The sequence below is a fragment of the Sturnira hondurensis genome, unplaced genomic scaffold, assembly GCF_014824575.4.
Source record: "Sturnira hondurensis isolate 20B ecotype Veracruz unplaced genomic scaffold, ASM1482457v3 Scaffold0021143, whole genome shotgun sequence".
In the NCBI taxonomy this organism is placed as follows: domain Eukaryota; kingdom Metazoa; phylum Chordata; class Mammalia; order Chiroptera; family Phyllostomidae; genus Sturnira; species Sturnira hondurensis.
Window position 1 is genome coordinate 6,221,441 of NW_028093774.1, and position 14,745 is coordinate 6,236,185.

Consider the following 14,745-nt stretch of genomic DNA (forward strand, 5'->3'; position numbering starts at 1 on the left):
GAGTTAAATATCAGCATACCTAGCGTACAGTACAGGTTCAGTTCCAGACCACTGCAGTAAAGCAAAGCAAGTCATAAACTGTTGGCTGGTGGAGGGTCTTGACTTCAGTTTGTAAAAAAAAAGCAACACATAAAGCGCAATAGAATAAGTATGCCTATACTTGAAAGACAAAAACTACCAACACTCACTCAAGAAGAAATACATGATGGTGCCCTGGCCAATGTGACTCAGTTGGTTGGGTGTCATCCTGCAAACCAAAAAGTTGTGGGTTCAATTCCAGTTCAGGCACATGCCTGGGTTGCAGGTCCTCAGGTAAGGATTAAAAATAAATAAGTAGGTAAGTAAGTAAACAAATAAATAGCTCTCTTTTAAAAGAAATAAATATATGACTGAAATAGCCTTATATTTATTAAATAATTGAATTTTAGTTAAAAACCCTTCCAAAAAATATTCAGGCCTAAATGGTTTAACTTGTAAATTCTATCTCACATTTAAGAAATACCTATTCTACATAATTTTTTCCAGAAAATTGAAAGCCACATTCCAAGCCATTTCATAAGCATTCCCCTAAAACCAAAACTGGCAACAATATTACAAGAAAATAAGAATGCAGACCAATATCTCTCATTAAAATGAATGCAAAAATCCTCAAAAATATAGCAACAAATGGAGTCCAGGAACATATAAAATAACATACATCATGACCAAGTAGATTTGACCCCAAGAATGCAAGGCCAGGTCATTTGAAAAATGATCAGTGTAATTCACCATATTTAAAAAATGAAATAAGAAAAGGCATATATCATATCAGTAAATTCAGGGAAAAATGCAGCTGACAAGATTCAATATCCATTCAAGACATTTTTTAAAAGCTGTCAGCAAATAGTGATAGAAGGAACTTGTTAACTTAATGGTCTCTATGAAAACCTACAGCCAGCACCATACTTACTGGTGGAAGATGGAAGGCTTTGCTTTCCTCCCAAGACTAGGACCAAGGTTAGGGGCTCCTCCCTCACCACTCACTCAGAGGAGGAACCTGGCAGATTCTAACCCCTTGATCAAGATTAAAATCACCAGTGAGAAGTCATGCTGACAGCATGTACCCCCTAAAATGATGGGGTAATAAAGGCACTTCAAATGTATGGCATTCTTTCCAAGAATCCATAACCCCAATCTAATGAGGAGGAAAATATTAAACAAACACAAGTTGATGGATATTCTACAAAATACCTGACCAGTATTCTCCAAAATTATCAAGATCATGAAAAGCAAGAAAAGACTAAGAAATTGTCACAGAAATTGTCACAGCCAATAGCAAACTAAGCAGCCATGACAATTAAATGCAATGTGGTATTCTGGATTAGATGCTGAAACAGAAATAAAAAAGGGCACTGGTTTAAAAACTGGTGAAATCCAAATAAAGTCTGGAGTTTAGTCAATAGTGATGTAACAATGTTAATCTCTTAGGTTTTGACAAATGTGCCATAGATACATAAGAATTTAGCTTTAGCCCTGGGCAGTGTGGCTCAGGTAGTTGGAGTGTTGTCCCATAAACCAAAAGGTCATGGGTTTGATTCCTAGTCAGTGCATATGCCTAAGTTGTACGTTCAGTCCCCAGTTGGGGCACATATGAGAGGCAACTGATCAATGTTTCTCTCTCACATCAATGTTTCTCTTCTCTCTCTCTCCCTCCCTTTCCCTCTCTCTAGAAATCAATAAGCATGTCCTCAGATAAGGATTAAAAAAAAGAATTTAGCTTTAGCGTAAGCTGGTGAAAGGCATACAGGAACACTGTATACTGTCTTTGCAACTTTCTGGAAATGTAAAATAATTCCAAAATAAAATCTAAATTTTTAAAAAAGTAAATTGGCCTGAAAAGATATACTATGTAAACACTAACCAAAAGAAAGCTGGAGTGAGTATATTAATATCAGATAAACTTCAAAATAAATAATATTTCTAGGGGTAACATCACATAACTATAAAGGAATTAATTCACCAAGAAAACATAATAATCCACTAGAATGGCTTAAACTCTATATGTACCTAACTACAGATATCAACAATCTATGAACTGCTAGTAAAAATGATAGATTTAGAAGAAGGAATAGATAAATCTGCAATTATAGTTTAGAGATGGCAATATTCTACTCTTAGTAGTCAACAGAACAAGCAGACAGAAAACACCCTTAAGACACAGAAAGTCTGAAAATGCCATCAACCAGCTCGACCTGTTTGACATATAAAACACTACACACACTCTTTTCCAAGGTCCATGGAATATTCACCAGATCAACATGTTCTGGCCAAAAACAAAATCTTAGCAAATTTGAAAGAACTAAAGTCAAGCAAAGCATGTTCTGTGACCATTTACAGAATTAAACCAAAAACCAATGTAACAGAAAGACATCTGGAAAAAATCCACCAAATAATTGGAAAGTTACATGAGATAACACTTTTTGCCCAAAGGTTACTCAAATCTGCACATCAAATCTACAGTGTGCAGAACTCTTTAAGGAAAACACTTCAACTCTGATATATTTTACTTCAGCAAGATGAACAGTATTTTTGATTTAATTATAATATTATGGCATCCAACCCCTGCACTTTCAAATTATGAATATCTACCTTACAAGTGACACTTTTATAAAAAGCTCTGACACTGGTCACTACCCAAGGACTTCCTGCCCTTCAGGGATGTCCGTCAGCATCTCCTAGTGGATGAAATAAGAACCTGAGCTCAATGGTCTCCTTCCCTTCTTAGAGTCGAGGACAGTCTGCTGAAGCAACACGGAAGCTTAATTTCTATTGGACACAACCCATCATATCGTGTGGAGGAAAGTGGAGAAAACAGAGCCTGAAAAACTTAAGGGACTTGAATGTGATCGCCGAGACAGGTGCCAGGTCCCCTGGTTTTTACAGCGGCAAGCTGGCCCTTTCTATTGCACAATATAGCCGTGTGGGGCAGGGAGAATTAATCTCAACACTATACACAAAATGTATTTATTTTATTTTATTTTTTATAAATGTCTGGTAAGAGGTCCTTTTTTTAAAAGATTTTATTTATTTATCTTTAGAAGAGAAGGAAAGGAGAGAGGGAGAGAATATCAATGTATGGTTGCCTCTCATGCATCCCCTGCCAGGAACTGGCCTGCAACCCAGGCATGTGCCCTGACTGGGAATCGAACTGAGATCATATGGTTCGCAGGCCCGTGCTCAATCCACTGAGCTACACCAGCCAGGGCACTATACACAAAATTTAACTGGAGACAGATCATGGATCTAAAATTAAGACATAAACTTTAAACCTTCTAGAAGGAAATGGGGAAAATATCTTAATGATTTAGGACTTGGCAAAAATTTCTTAAATGCAATATTAAAAAGTACTAACTATAAAGAAAAAAGCAATCAATTAGACCACAGAAAAGCAAAAAAAAAGCAAAAAATTTAAAAACCTGTGCTCTTTAAAAGATATGACACTCTTATAAATATTAAAAGGGAAGCCACAGACTGGGAGAAAATATTCACAAAGCATACATCCAACAAATGGATCACAGACTTCACCAAACAAGCTATGTGGCTGGCTCATAAACACATGTAAAGATGCTCAACATCCATTGATCATCTGGAAAATTCAATTACAAATACAATGAAATACTGGTATACTAGACCACTAGAAATACCACTAGAATGGCTTAAATAAAAAACGTCTGACCATACCAAGTATCAGCGAGCGTATGGAGCACCTCAATCTCTCACACACTGCTGGTGGAAATGCAAAATTGCACAATCACTTTGGAGACAGTTTAGCAGCTTCTTAAAAATGTAAACACACACCTACGGTAGGACCCAGCCATTCTACTCCTAGCTGTTTACCAGAGAGGGACAGAAAGCCCATGTCCACACAAAGATTTGTACGTGAATGTTCAGAGCCATTTGGTCTATAATAGCCCCAAACTGGAAATTGCCCAAATGCCCATCAATTGATGAATGGACAGCCAAATTGTATCGTATCCTCAAAATGGAATAATTATCAACAATAAAAAGGAATAAACAATTGATACATGCAACATCATGAGTAAACTCCAAAATAATTACGTTAAGAGGCCAGACAGAAGGGTAGCTCTTATCTGGTTCGTTTATATAATATTCTAGAAACTGCAAACTAATCTATAGTGACAGAAGGCAGATCAGTGTTTGCCTGAAGTGGAGGAAGGGATCAGGGGATATTAGAAAAGGGCACAAAGTTACTTTTAGGGGTGATAGATACGTTCATTATCATAATTGTTATGATGGCTTTATGGGTGTGTATATACATCAAAATTCATCAAAGTGTACAGTTTAAATATGTGTAGTTTCTTGGCTATCCATTATACCTAAGTAAAAATGTACAAAAATAAACAAATAAATAAATATGTACACACATACACACTCACCAGATAACCTACCATTCTATTCTTATACATTTACCCATGAGATATGAAAATACATGTCTACATTCTAGACAGGAAAAACTAATCTACAGTGACAAAAGGCAGATCACTGGTTACCTTGGGTCAGGGTGGAGAAGTAACTGCAAAGTGGCACCACTGGAGAGAAAACTTTATAACCACATGAAGTTTCTGGATGGGAATCTTCCTGTACATCCAAAGTAAAACAGGTTCTGAATTGCAAGCAGATGACTTAGACCAATAACCACCATCCTCTATCGAACACAATTCTGCACCAACCACTGTGCCCTCTACGTACATGTCTTCCACCCTTCCCAGAAGTCCTATCAGGTAAGTACTACTCCTCCCAGTTTAGATTCAGAGACTTGGACTCGGCAAAGATAAGGAACTTACCCAAGGTCTCTCAGTAAGTAAACGAGCAAAACTCAGCCCCAAGAATCAATGTGGATGTGTCTTAACATTTCTGACACAGAATATGCCTTCTCAATGCCCAACACACTTGGTGACTGGGGATGAATTCTACTCTATTGAAATTTAAGAGGCTATAGGATTTTCCATGTACACTATCATATCATCTGCAAACAATGGTAGTTTTGTTTCCTCCTTTCCGATTTGGATGCCTTTTATTTCCTTTTCTTGTCTGATCCCTGTGGCTAGAACTTCCAATACTATATTGAATAGAAGTGGTGAAAGCGGAAAACCTTGTCTTGTTCCTGATCTTAGTGGAAAAGCTTTTAGTTTTTGCCCATTGAGTATGATGTTGGCTGTAGGCCTTTCATATATGGCCTTTATTATATTGAGGAATGCTCCCTCTATTCCCATTTTTCTGAGTACCTTTATCATAAGTGGGTGTTGTACTTTATCAAAAGCTTTTTCCACATCTATTGATATGATCATGTGGTTTTTGTCTTTGCTTTTGTTTATGTGATGTATTACATTTACTGATTTACGAATATTGAACCATCCTTGCATCCTATAGCCTCTACCCAAAAACTGCTTGAACTAATAAATGAATTTGGCAAAACAGCAGGATATAAAGACAATATCCAGAGATCAAAGGCACTTTTGTATACCAACAATGAAACAGCAGAAGCAGAAATCAAGAAAAAATCCCATTCGATACAGCAAAAAGAAAAATAAAATATCTGGGAATAAACCTAACCAAGGAAGTAAAAGTCCTGTATGCAGAAAACTATACAACACTGAAGCAAGAAATCAAGAAAGACACAAACAAATGGAAACATATACTGTGTTCATGGATTGGAAGAATTAACATCATCAAAATGTCCATACTACCCAAAGCAATTTATAGATTTAATGCAATACCTATTGAAGTACCAATGACATATTTCACAGACATAGAACAAACACTTCAAAAATTTATATGGAATCATAAAAGACCCTGAATAGCAGCTGCAATTTTGAGAAAGAAGAACAAAGTAGGAGGGATCACAATACTTGATATCAAATTGTATTACAGGGCTACTGTAATCAAAACATCCTGGTACTGGCATAAAAACAGGCACATAGACCAATGGAATAGAACAGAGAGCCCAGAAATAAACCCAAATCTCTACAATCAAATAATGTTCGACAAAAGGGGCAGTAACATAAAATGGAGTAAATATAGCCTCTTCGACAATGGTGTTGGGAGAACTGGACAGCTACATGCAAAAAAATGAAACTCGAGCACCAACTTACAGCATATACCAAAATAAATTCAAGGTGGATAAAAGACTTAAATATAAGCCGTGAAACCATTAAAGCCCTAGAGGAGAGCATTGGCAGGAAAATCTCAGATATTCCACGCAGCAAGATTTTTACTGATACGTCCCCTAGAGCAAGGGACATAAAGGAAAGAATAAACAAATGGGATCTCATCAAAACTAAAAGCTTCTGCATGGCTAAGGAAAACAGTATCAAGATGAAAAGAGAAGCAACAGCTTGGGAAAACATATTTGCCAATGATACCTCAGACAAAGGTTTAATCTCCAAAATATACAAAAAACTCACTCAACTCCACTCATAGAAGATGAGCAACCCCATTAAAAAATGGGCAAAGGCCCTGGCTGGCGTAGCTCAGTGGATTGAGCACGAGCCTGTGAAGCAAAGGGTCACTGGTTTGATTCCCAGTCAGGACACATGCCTGGGTTGCAGGCCAGGTCCCCAATAGGGGACACATGAGAGGCAACCACATACTGATATTTCTCTCCCACTCTTTCTCCTTCCTGTCCCCTCTTTCTAAAAATAAATAAATAAAATATTTTTTAAAAATGGGCAAAGGACTTAAACAGACACTTCTCCAAGGAGGACATACAGAGGATCCAGAGACACATGAAAAGATGTTCGATATCGCTAGCAATCAGAGAGATGCAAATTAAAACCACAATGAGATACCACTTTACACCAGTCAGAATGGCTATCATAAACAAAGAAACAAACAAGTACTGGAGAGGTTGTGGGGAAAAGGGAACCCTAGTTCACTGTTGGTGGGATTGCAGACTGGTACAACCATTATGAAAAACAGTATGGAATTTTCTAAGAAAACTAAAAATGAACGTGCCTTTTGACCCAGCAATTCCACTGTTAGGAGTATATCCTAAGAACCCTGAAGCACCGATCCAAAAGAACCTATGCACCCCGAAGTTCATAGCAGCACAATTCACGATAGCCAAGAGTTGGAAGCAACCTAGATGCCCATCGGTCAATGACTGGATCAAAAAGCTATGTTACATTTACACAATGGAATTCTATGCTGCAGAAAGGAAGAAGGAGCTCCTACCTTTTGCAACATCATGGATGGAACTGGAAAGCATTATGCTGAGCGAAATAAGCCAGGCAATGAAAGACAAATACCGTATGATCTCACCGTTAACAGGAATCTAAACAACAAAACAAATAAGCAAGCAAAATGTGACCAAAGACACTGAAATACAGAACAGGCTGACAGGGACCAGAGAGGAGAAAGGGGAAAATCACAGGGGAAAAGGGGAAGGACTCACATGAACAAGTATAAAGGACACATGGACAATAACTAAGGTGGGGGGCGGAAATGGGAGGGAGGTGAGGAGCACTGGGGGGGAGGGCTGGGAATATAAGACAGAAAATTGTACTTGAACAAGAATTAAATTTAAAAAAAGAAAAGAAAAAAAGTTTACAAAAAGAATTTTAAGAAAAATGCATTTGCTTTCTTAAATGAGTACTCCCTTAAACATAAGTATCTGCTGGTACAATGCCAATCATCCTCCCCAGAGATGCCTAACAAAGAGTAAATACTCAACAAATTGGTACGTCTTATTCTAAAGTAACTATTAGTTGAGTTACAAATAGTTCACATTACTAACATCTCTGATCTGGATGAAGATCTGGATGTCACACTGTAAATCACATCCATACAGGAAGCGGTAACAGGTAATAATGGTTACCTGTTATTATTACCAAGCGGTAATAAGTTTTGCCATTATTTCTGCCATGATTACCACACACCAAAGGATAAAACCAAAAGCAGTGACTGTGAAGAACTAAGCCCTGACCCTTTCTTTCTCCACACCTCCCACATCTTCAAGGGTTGAACACCTTCAGGGAACCCTAATTCTAAGAGAGTTAGGATTGTTACTGCTTGATACAGTCAGACCTTAACTTGTGCTTATTTCCAGGTTTGGCTGTGGAATTCTCACTCTGTGATAGCACTAGGGGGAGCACATACTCCTTAAAAATAGGAAGAGAAAGAAAAGGGGAAAAAGTTCTAAAGGTGCACTTTTATCCTGACCATCCCTGGACAATAAAGTGCAAAATGTTTTTAAATTCACAGCGCAAAGTGAAAAACTGTTTAAAACTGATGAATGACCGCAAATATAAGCAACATAAATGTTAGGTTTGGTACATTAACCAGTCCACACATTTAACAGATAATGTAAATAATAAATATTGCTTGAGGTAAAAAAAAATCTGCAATACAAGCTGACCTTAATTCTAACTCAGTTTAAAATGATATAATTTGTGAAGATTCTGGTTTCTGATAAATACTACTAGCAAAGAAACTCAATAGATATTTATCACAAACTTCAGCTCATATACTTCACTTGCCTGTTACTTTATTAAATCGTTAGAAGGTAAAATTAATACTGTTACCCTCTTTTAAAGTTTGAGATTTACCTGGAGCATTTAAGCAGCAAGGAAGTAGGGAAAGGTGACAATGGGAATTAACATTCATTTGGTACCTATTCTGCGGCAGGGGCTCTACACATAACGCGACAACCTCGGGGAACAGAAATTATTCCCATTTACAGATGAGAAAACAAGGGCTTAACAACCCTAAGTAACTTGCCCATAGTCACACAGATGATAAAAGGTAGAATAGGATATAACTTAAATCTGTCTTATTCTACTGCACATGATACCAAAAAGTCAGAAGTTACTTAACCCACCTGGCACTTCGGTCATCTTCAAATAAACACACTTTATTCTACCAAAAGATATGTATTTATATCATAGCAAAGAACAAGAAAGAACCAAAAGAGCAACAATATAAAACATGGTTTGTCCTCCAAGAGCTTGCAAAGCTTTCCTCCAAGAGCTTGGAGCTTTCCTGTTAAGGAAAATGTATACACACACTCACACACGTTAGGGAATACAAAATAATAATTAATTAATTGAGGGATACAGCCAGTAAGTGATACGGGAGCTCAACGCAACCCGGGATCCCTGTAGTTTCAGCAGTCGAGAAAGGCCTTATGAAAGATGCAAGATTACAGCTGGATCCCAGGGATGGAAAATGCTGGAGGGATATACTGAACGGGTAGTCCAGGATGGGCAAGGGCGGAGGTAAGCACGAACACAATATATCTGAGAGTCAGTGAAGAGGCCAGCACGGCTGCTTCAGAAAGTGAAGGGCTGAGGGGCGACAACCCAAGTCTCCACCAGCTGATGAATGAATAACAAAATGGATGGATATACCTGTGCAACAGAACACTGTTCACCAATAAGAAGGAATAAAGTACTGATTCTTGCTACAACACAGATGAGACTCAAAAACATGAGAAGTGAAGGAAGTCAGTCACAAAAGGCCACATATTGTATGATTTAATTCACATGAAAGGCTCAAAATAAGCAAATTTATAGACACAGAAAGTAGACTAGTGGTTCCCGAAGGCTGAGAAGGTTGGGAAGAAGTGGAGGGCAACTGCTAACAGGTGTAGGGTTTCTTACTGGGGCGATAAAAATGTTCTAAAGTTGACTGTGGTGAGGGTAATGCCATTCAGAATATACTAAAAACCACTGAACACTACACTTTAAATGGATGAACTGTATGGTATGCGAACTACATCTCAATCAAGCCGTTAAAACAAAGTGAGGACCTTGTGGGACACCACACCGCACAACTAAGATGGAGTCACTTACGCCAAGTTTACAAGTCTGAAATTATTTATCTTATGCAACTGGAGATATGAGTAGAGATTTACCTCCTGAAAGCACAGCATATATACATATCTCTAACAAAATAATTCATATGTTTTAAGTACACTCCTAAAATATATGCCAAAATTACAAAGAAGATAGAGAACAGGAAAAAATGTTGTGGCATGATTTTGACTAATCCACAAGCTGTGACTATTCGGAAAGTTGTTTTGCTTCAGAGCTAAATGCCACAGATGGGTATATCAGCATCATATTTATGCAAAACCACAAACTCGTCTGTGTCAAATCTTTAAATTCCATGTTTTACACTTAATTGCAAAAATAGCATGAATAACTGATCTACCATACTTCAGGGTAAGATCATGAACAGTGTAATTTGTTTTTCATTGGATGATGGTGCTCTGTATATAATTTTTTTAAATATCAGATTCAATTTAAATGCTATCAGAATTTCCATTAATATAAGGCATTTCCTACTGATGTTTACACACATGACTAAACACTAATTTAACATAATACTCCAAAATAGTTTTAATATACAAAATAAGAGAGCTAGAGAAACAAATCTGACATTCAAAAGCAAAGAGAAAAAGAAATCTGGATATTAAAGATCAAAAATAAACCTGAAAATCACAAAGAGAGGAAAAAATCAAAACAGGACTCAGTACTAGGTTCTACAGCATTGCGGAGTGCAACTTTTTTAAAAAGAAAAAATTTACATTTAAAATAGCAGGCTCATTAAAAGGCTCACTAGCTGAAAGCTGATGAGGCTTGAACAGAGGCCAAGTTCAGAAAACGCCCACAGACAATCCCACAGCCTCCCCTGAATCCCAGGGAAGAAAGAGCCTTTCAGGCAGTCTTGGTGTTATCCCTTCAGAATCTGGCCCAGAGGTGAAATCCCACTTTCCCCCAGGAGGTGGTGAGATGTTAGGAATACAAAAGACACACTCGGCTGGATACCCAGACACAACCAAACCAGTGTTCACCTTCTCAGTCACCTTGCAAACCTCCTTCAAGGTAGATGAGCCACAAGAAACTAAAGGAGATACCGGATCTCTTTAAAATTCTCTTGTGTAAGAATGAGAGGACCCATCTGTCTCTGTCAGGGCTTTGTCAGTTCCAGGACTGGATGAAACTTATGTTCTGTGTCTGAGAAATACTGACAACTCAGAAGGCCGGGTTCACTAACAAACAATAAAAGTAAAATAGAAAACAAATAAGCTATCCTAAAAAAGCAGCCTTGTCGCTGATATCTAGAATAAGGTATCTGCTGTCACAAGTTAAGTAGAGCAAGACTCTCCATTTCCTAAATGTAAGCCAGCATTTATACAGAGAAAAGAATTCAGTAGGAGTAAGCAGGAACTTGTTTCAAATCATTAACTGCTGTATGTTAAAATACACTTATCCAAACTTTTACACATTGTCTACCTACCAAACCAAAGAACTGTGGGAAAAGACAGATGTTTATAACTACTGCTCACCATGTTGGACATGTTAATTATTAAGGAATAAAGTATGTTGAATACAACAATAAAATATCAACATAGGTTAAATGTTGAGTTAGTCTCTATGTAAACACCAAAACAGATAATGTTGATTTAAACATCAACAATACAGTTATCTTTTAAATAAATGGGTGAAAATGATAACAAAAGGTCCAAGATCCAGAAACCCTTTAAAGTGACAGAATTATTAGAGAAGGCAGTCTAAATTGTAAGCATGCTGAAATTCTGACTAAACTAAGAACAGAACCCCAAGATGCCACTATAGGCTAAAGAATCATCTTTATAATGGACGTCGGGGACAGGGATTTTTTTACAGCATCCTTGGATGAATAACACAGGATTAGAAACATGATCTATAGACAAGAAGAACAAGTAACCTGCCAGCGTCTGAACAGGTAAAGCAGACCTAAGCTAAGCAAACAAGGATGACAAGCAACCTGGGGGGGAAATAATACCACTTTGCAAAACCTGATTCTGAAAAACAAAAGTGAAAACTAATCGGCTAAAACAGGGAAAACATACTGTTCAAGTTAAAGAAAAATTTTAAGACAAAGATACGCAAAAAAACCTTAGGAAATTTTCTCTTTCTGAAGTATTCTCATAGATACGGTCATTAATGTTTGCCACATTAGCTTTTAAGAAACTAACCCCACAACTTCAGGAATTCTGTAGAGCTTGGGAGATGAAAGTTAAATGAGAGTAGATACAATTAAATTTTACAATCTCTCAAGCATTATTATAAAGCTCACATAACAAAAGTAATATGAACAGTATATTCTGAGCAACAAATTGAACTTGTGGAATCTTTTCTATATAGTAGTAGTATATAAGGTTCACACTCTACGATTAACTTAAATTAATCCCTGGATATCCTCAAGTCTCATCTAAACTTATTGGATGTTATTTGAACCACCAAAGCTGGAAAATAAAAACAAGAATGAGATTCAACTCAAACCATTAACTCTATTCCTCCTCTTCCAAGCAATCTTCTTTAGGTCAGGGATCTTACTTCATTTCAGTTCTCAAATGTATATAAGCCCATACGTAGATCTTAGTTTGTAACCTAATGAAGTGCTATGCATGCAAAAATGCTCTGGTTCAAATGGTTAAGCAAACCTGAACAGAACTGAACATGACATTTCAAAAGACCGTCATCTCTGCAGCCACGGGGAAAGGGCAGCAATTTCAGGAAAGGACATTCAGAAATACCTGAGCAGATAAACAGCCCTTTCAATATCACTGAGGTCTTCATCGACTGTCAGTCTTTCTATTTCTTCTGGTGTCTGTCAAGTGTAAAATAGAAATTATGCTCACAACATCCATCAGTTTTGCCTCCCCCCTCCCAGGGCTGCTCCAGGAACCCTATATAACTACTACCGACTAATGAAAAAGTTTCACCATTGATTTAAGCATCATCACTGAAAACTAATCAAGGGTCTGAGGACTCTAGGCGATCACACCATCCAAGGAGGGTCTCTCTAATTGTCTCTAATTGTTGAGTTTGGGTTGTGGAGGTTTGGAGTTTGCTTTTTCTTTGTTTCTTCTCTCTCCCTCCTCTAGCTTCTAGATTGAAGCTTGAGAATCACATCGTGGCTCCGGAACACTGCTGAAGTCAATTTTATATACATATATAAAATGTATACATACTTTTTCTCCCTAATGCCCCGAGGCTGTTTCTCCAGCATTTTCCACCCCAGAAAATGCCGAAAGGGTGATGGATGAGGACTGCAGCCCAGTGGGAACGAAAAAAACAAAATCGGGGGGAGGGGACGGGAGAAAATCTGGGGCTGGAAGAACATCAAAGACTTGAGATATTGTGGCAGGTGGGAGTGAGAAGAGCTGCGGGAGCTATTAGGAGGATGACTGGGGGCGGGGGTCCGTAAACTAGGTTTGCCAGCAACGAGGGTTGGGGCCTCCGGGCGGCTTGGGAGGAGGATGACTTCGCCGGGTGGGGAGCCGGTGGGGTGGGGAGAGCCAGTGAAGGTTGACTCCCTCTACGGCGGTGGGGAGCGGGGTCCTGACTGGAATCGTGGAGGGGCTGGGAGGGAGGGAGGGGAAGGACCTGTGGTGACTCAGGATGAAGGCAGAAAAGGCCGACGGAGCTTTGAAGATCGGCAGCAGGACGGCTCTGGTTTGGGTGCCGCTCGGGCGGAGAAGGGAGGCCCGGGACGACTTGGGGGCAGGGGGGCCCAGGCTCGCCATGAGGGGAGAAAGGGGGATGAGATCTGGGGTGTCTCTAGGAGAGGTGGGGGGCGCGCGATCGCGGCTGTGTTCACTGAGGAGTGGGACCAGAACCGCGGAGGCACCAGGGCACCGGGAGGGGCACCCAGGAGAGGACCCGGGAGAAACCGGCTGCGCCCCGAGGAGGAGCTCCCGCAGGGGCCGGAGGGAGGGGGCCGCGGCTGCCCGAGAGGGGCGGCGCGGGGGGTGGGGGAGAGGCGGGCTGGTCCGAAGGACGGGCTCGGCCGGCCGTTTCTGGGGCAGGTTGGCGACGGGCACTGGGGAACCGAGGGTGCCCTGGAGCCGCGGGGCCGGCCCGGGTCAGAGGAGAAAGCCAGCGGCCCGTCCCTCGAGGATGGGGGTCCAAGCTGGGAGAACTGGGGGTGCGTCGAAGAAGGGACCCCGGGAAGGGCGGGTTTCTTGTGACACGGCGACCGGAGGAGCATCGAGGGGCCCGCCGAACACCGAGAGGGGGCCGCCTCGGGACAGGACGGGGGGTCGGGGCCGGGGCCAGCCTCCGGGCGCCCTGCGGGCAGGTCTTCCTCCCCGGGGCGCGCACCTTGAGGCTCCGGCGGACCGGCCTCTCGATGATGGTGAGCTCCTGCAGGTCCTCCATGTAGCCGAACAGGCTGTTCTGACTGAAATCCATCGCGGCGGCGGGCGGCGGCGGATGCATGGACCGCCGGGCCCCCTCGCCGCCCGGGCCGGAGCGGCCCCGGGATGCCGGACGCGCGCAGCCCCGCGGGCGCCCGGCAGCAGGACTTTCACCCACTCTCGGCCGCGGGAACCCGGCGGGAGGCGAGCGGCGAGCCGACAGATAGAGCAGGAGCGCGGCCGCCGAGGGGGCGGGGCGGGCAGGGCGAGGGGGCGGCGCGGCGCGCGGGCGGCCTGCGGGGGCGGGGCGAGGGCGGGGAGTGCCACGGTGCCCGCCTCAGCCCCGCCCCTCCCCGGAGCCGCGCGCTCGCGGGTCGGACGCAACCGCCTCACAACTTGGCGGCCTCGGCCCCCACCGCTCGTCCGTACTCTCAACCCTCCACCAAGCGCGCCCCATCCCGCCGCGCGTGCGCAGAGCCTTCCAGTTTCCGAACCGGCGTGGACCAGATTGGGGGCGTGTAGTGGGCAGGCTGGGGGCGGGGCACTGGGGCCGGGTG

The 14,745-nt window shown here is 41.3% G+C and overlaps 1 protein-coding gene across 6 annotated transcripts in view; it reads right to left on the reverse strand.

Annotated features, from left to right (window-relative positions):
• PPP4R4 (protein phosphatase 4 regulatory subunit 4) overlaps window positions 1–14,399 on the reverse strand; it is an 83,430-nt gene extending 69,031 nt beyond the window's left edge. For 5 of the 6 annotated variants that reach the window (XM_037031458.1, XM_037031459.1, XM_037031460.1 and 2 more), the window contains exons 1-2: window positions 14,154–14,399; window positions 12,584–12,657 (exon numbers count right to left, since the gene is read on the reverse strand). In XM_037031458.1, coding sequence (XP_036887353.1) covers window positions 12,584–12,657; window positions 14,154–14,270 — 191 coding nt within the window. In that variant the 5' untranslated portion in view covers window positions 14,271–14,399. Of the gene's footprint in view, window positions 1–12,583; window positions 12,660–14,153 lie in introns of those variants that run through there. The other variant, XM_037031461.1, reaches the window with a different exon arrangement.
• Window positions 14,400–14,745: the final 346 nt, after the last annotated feature.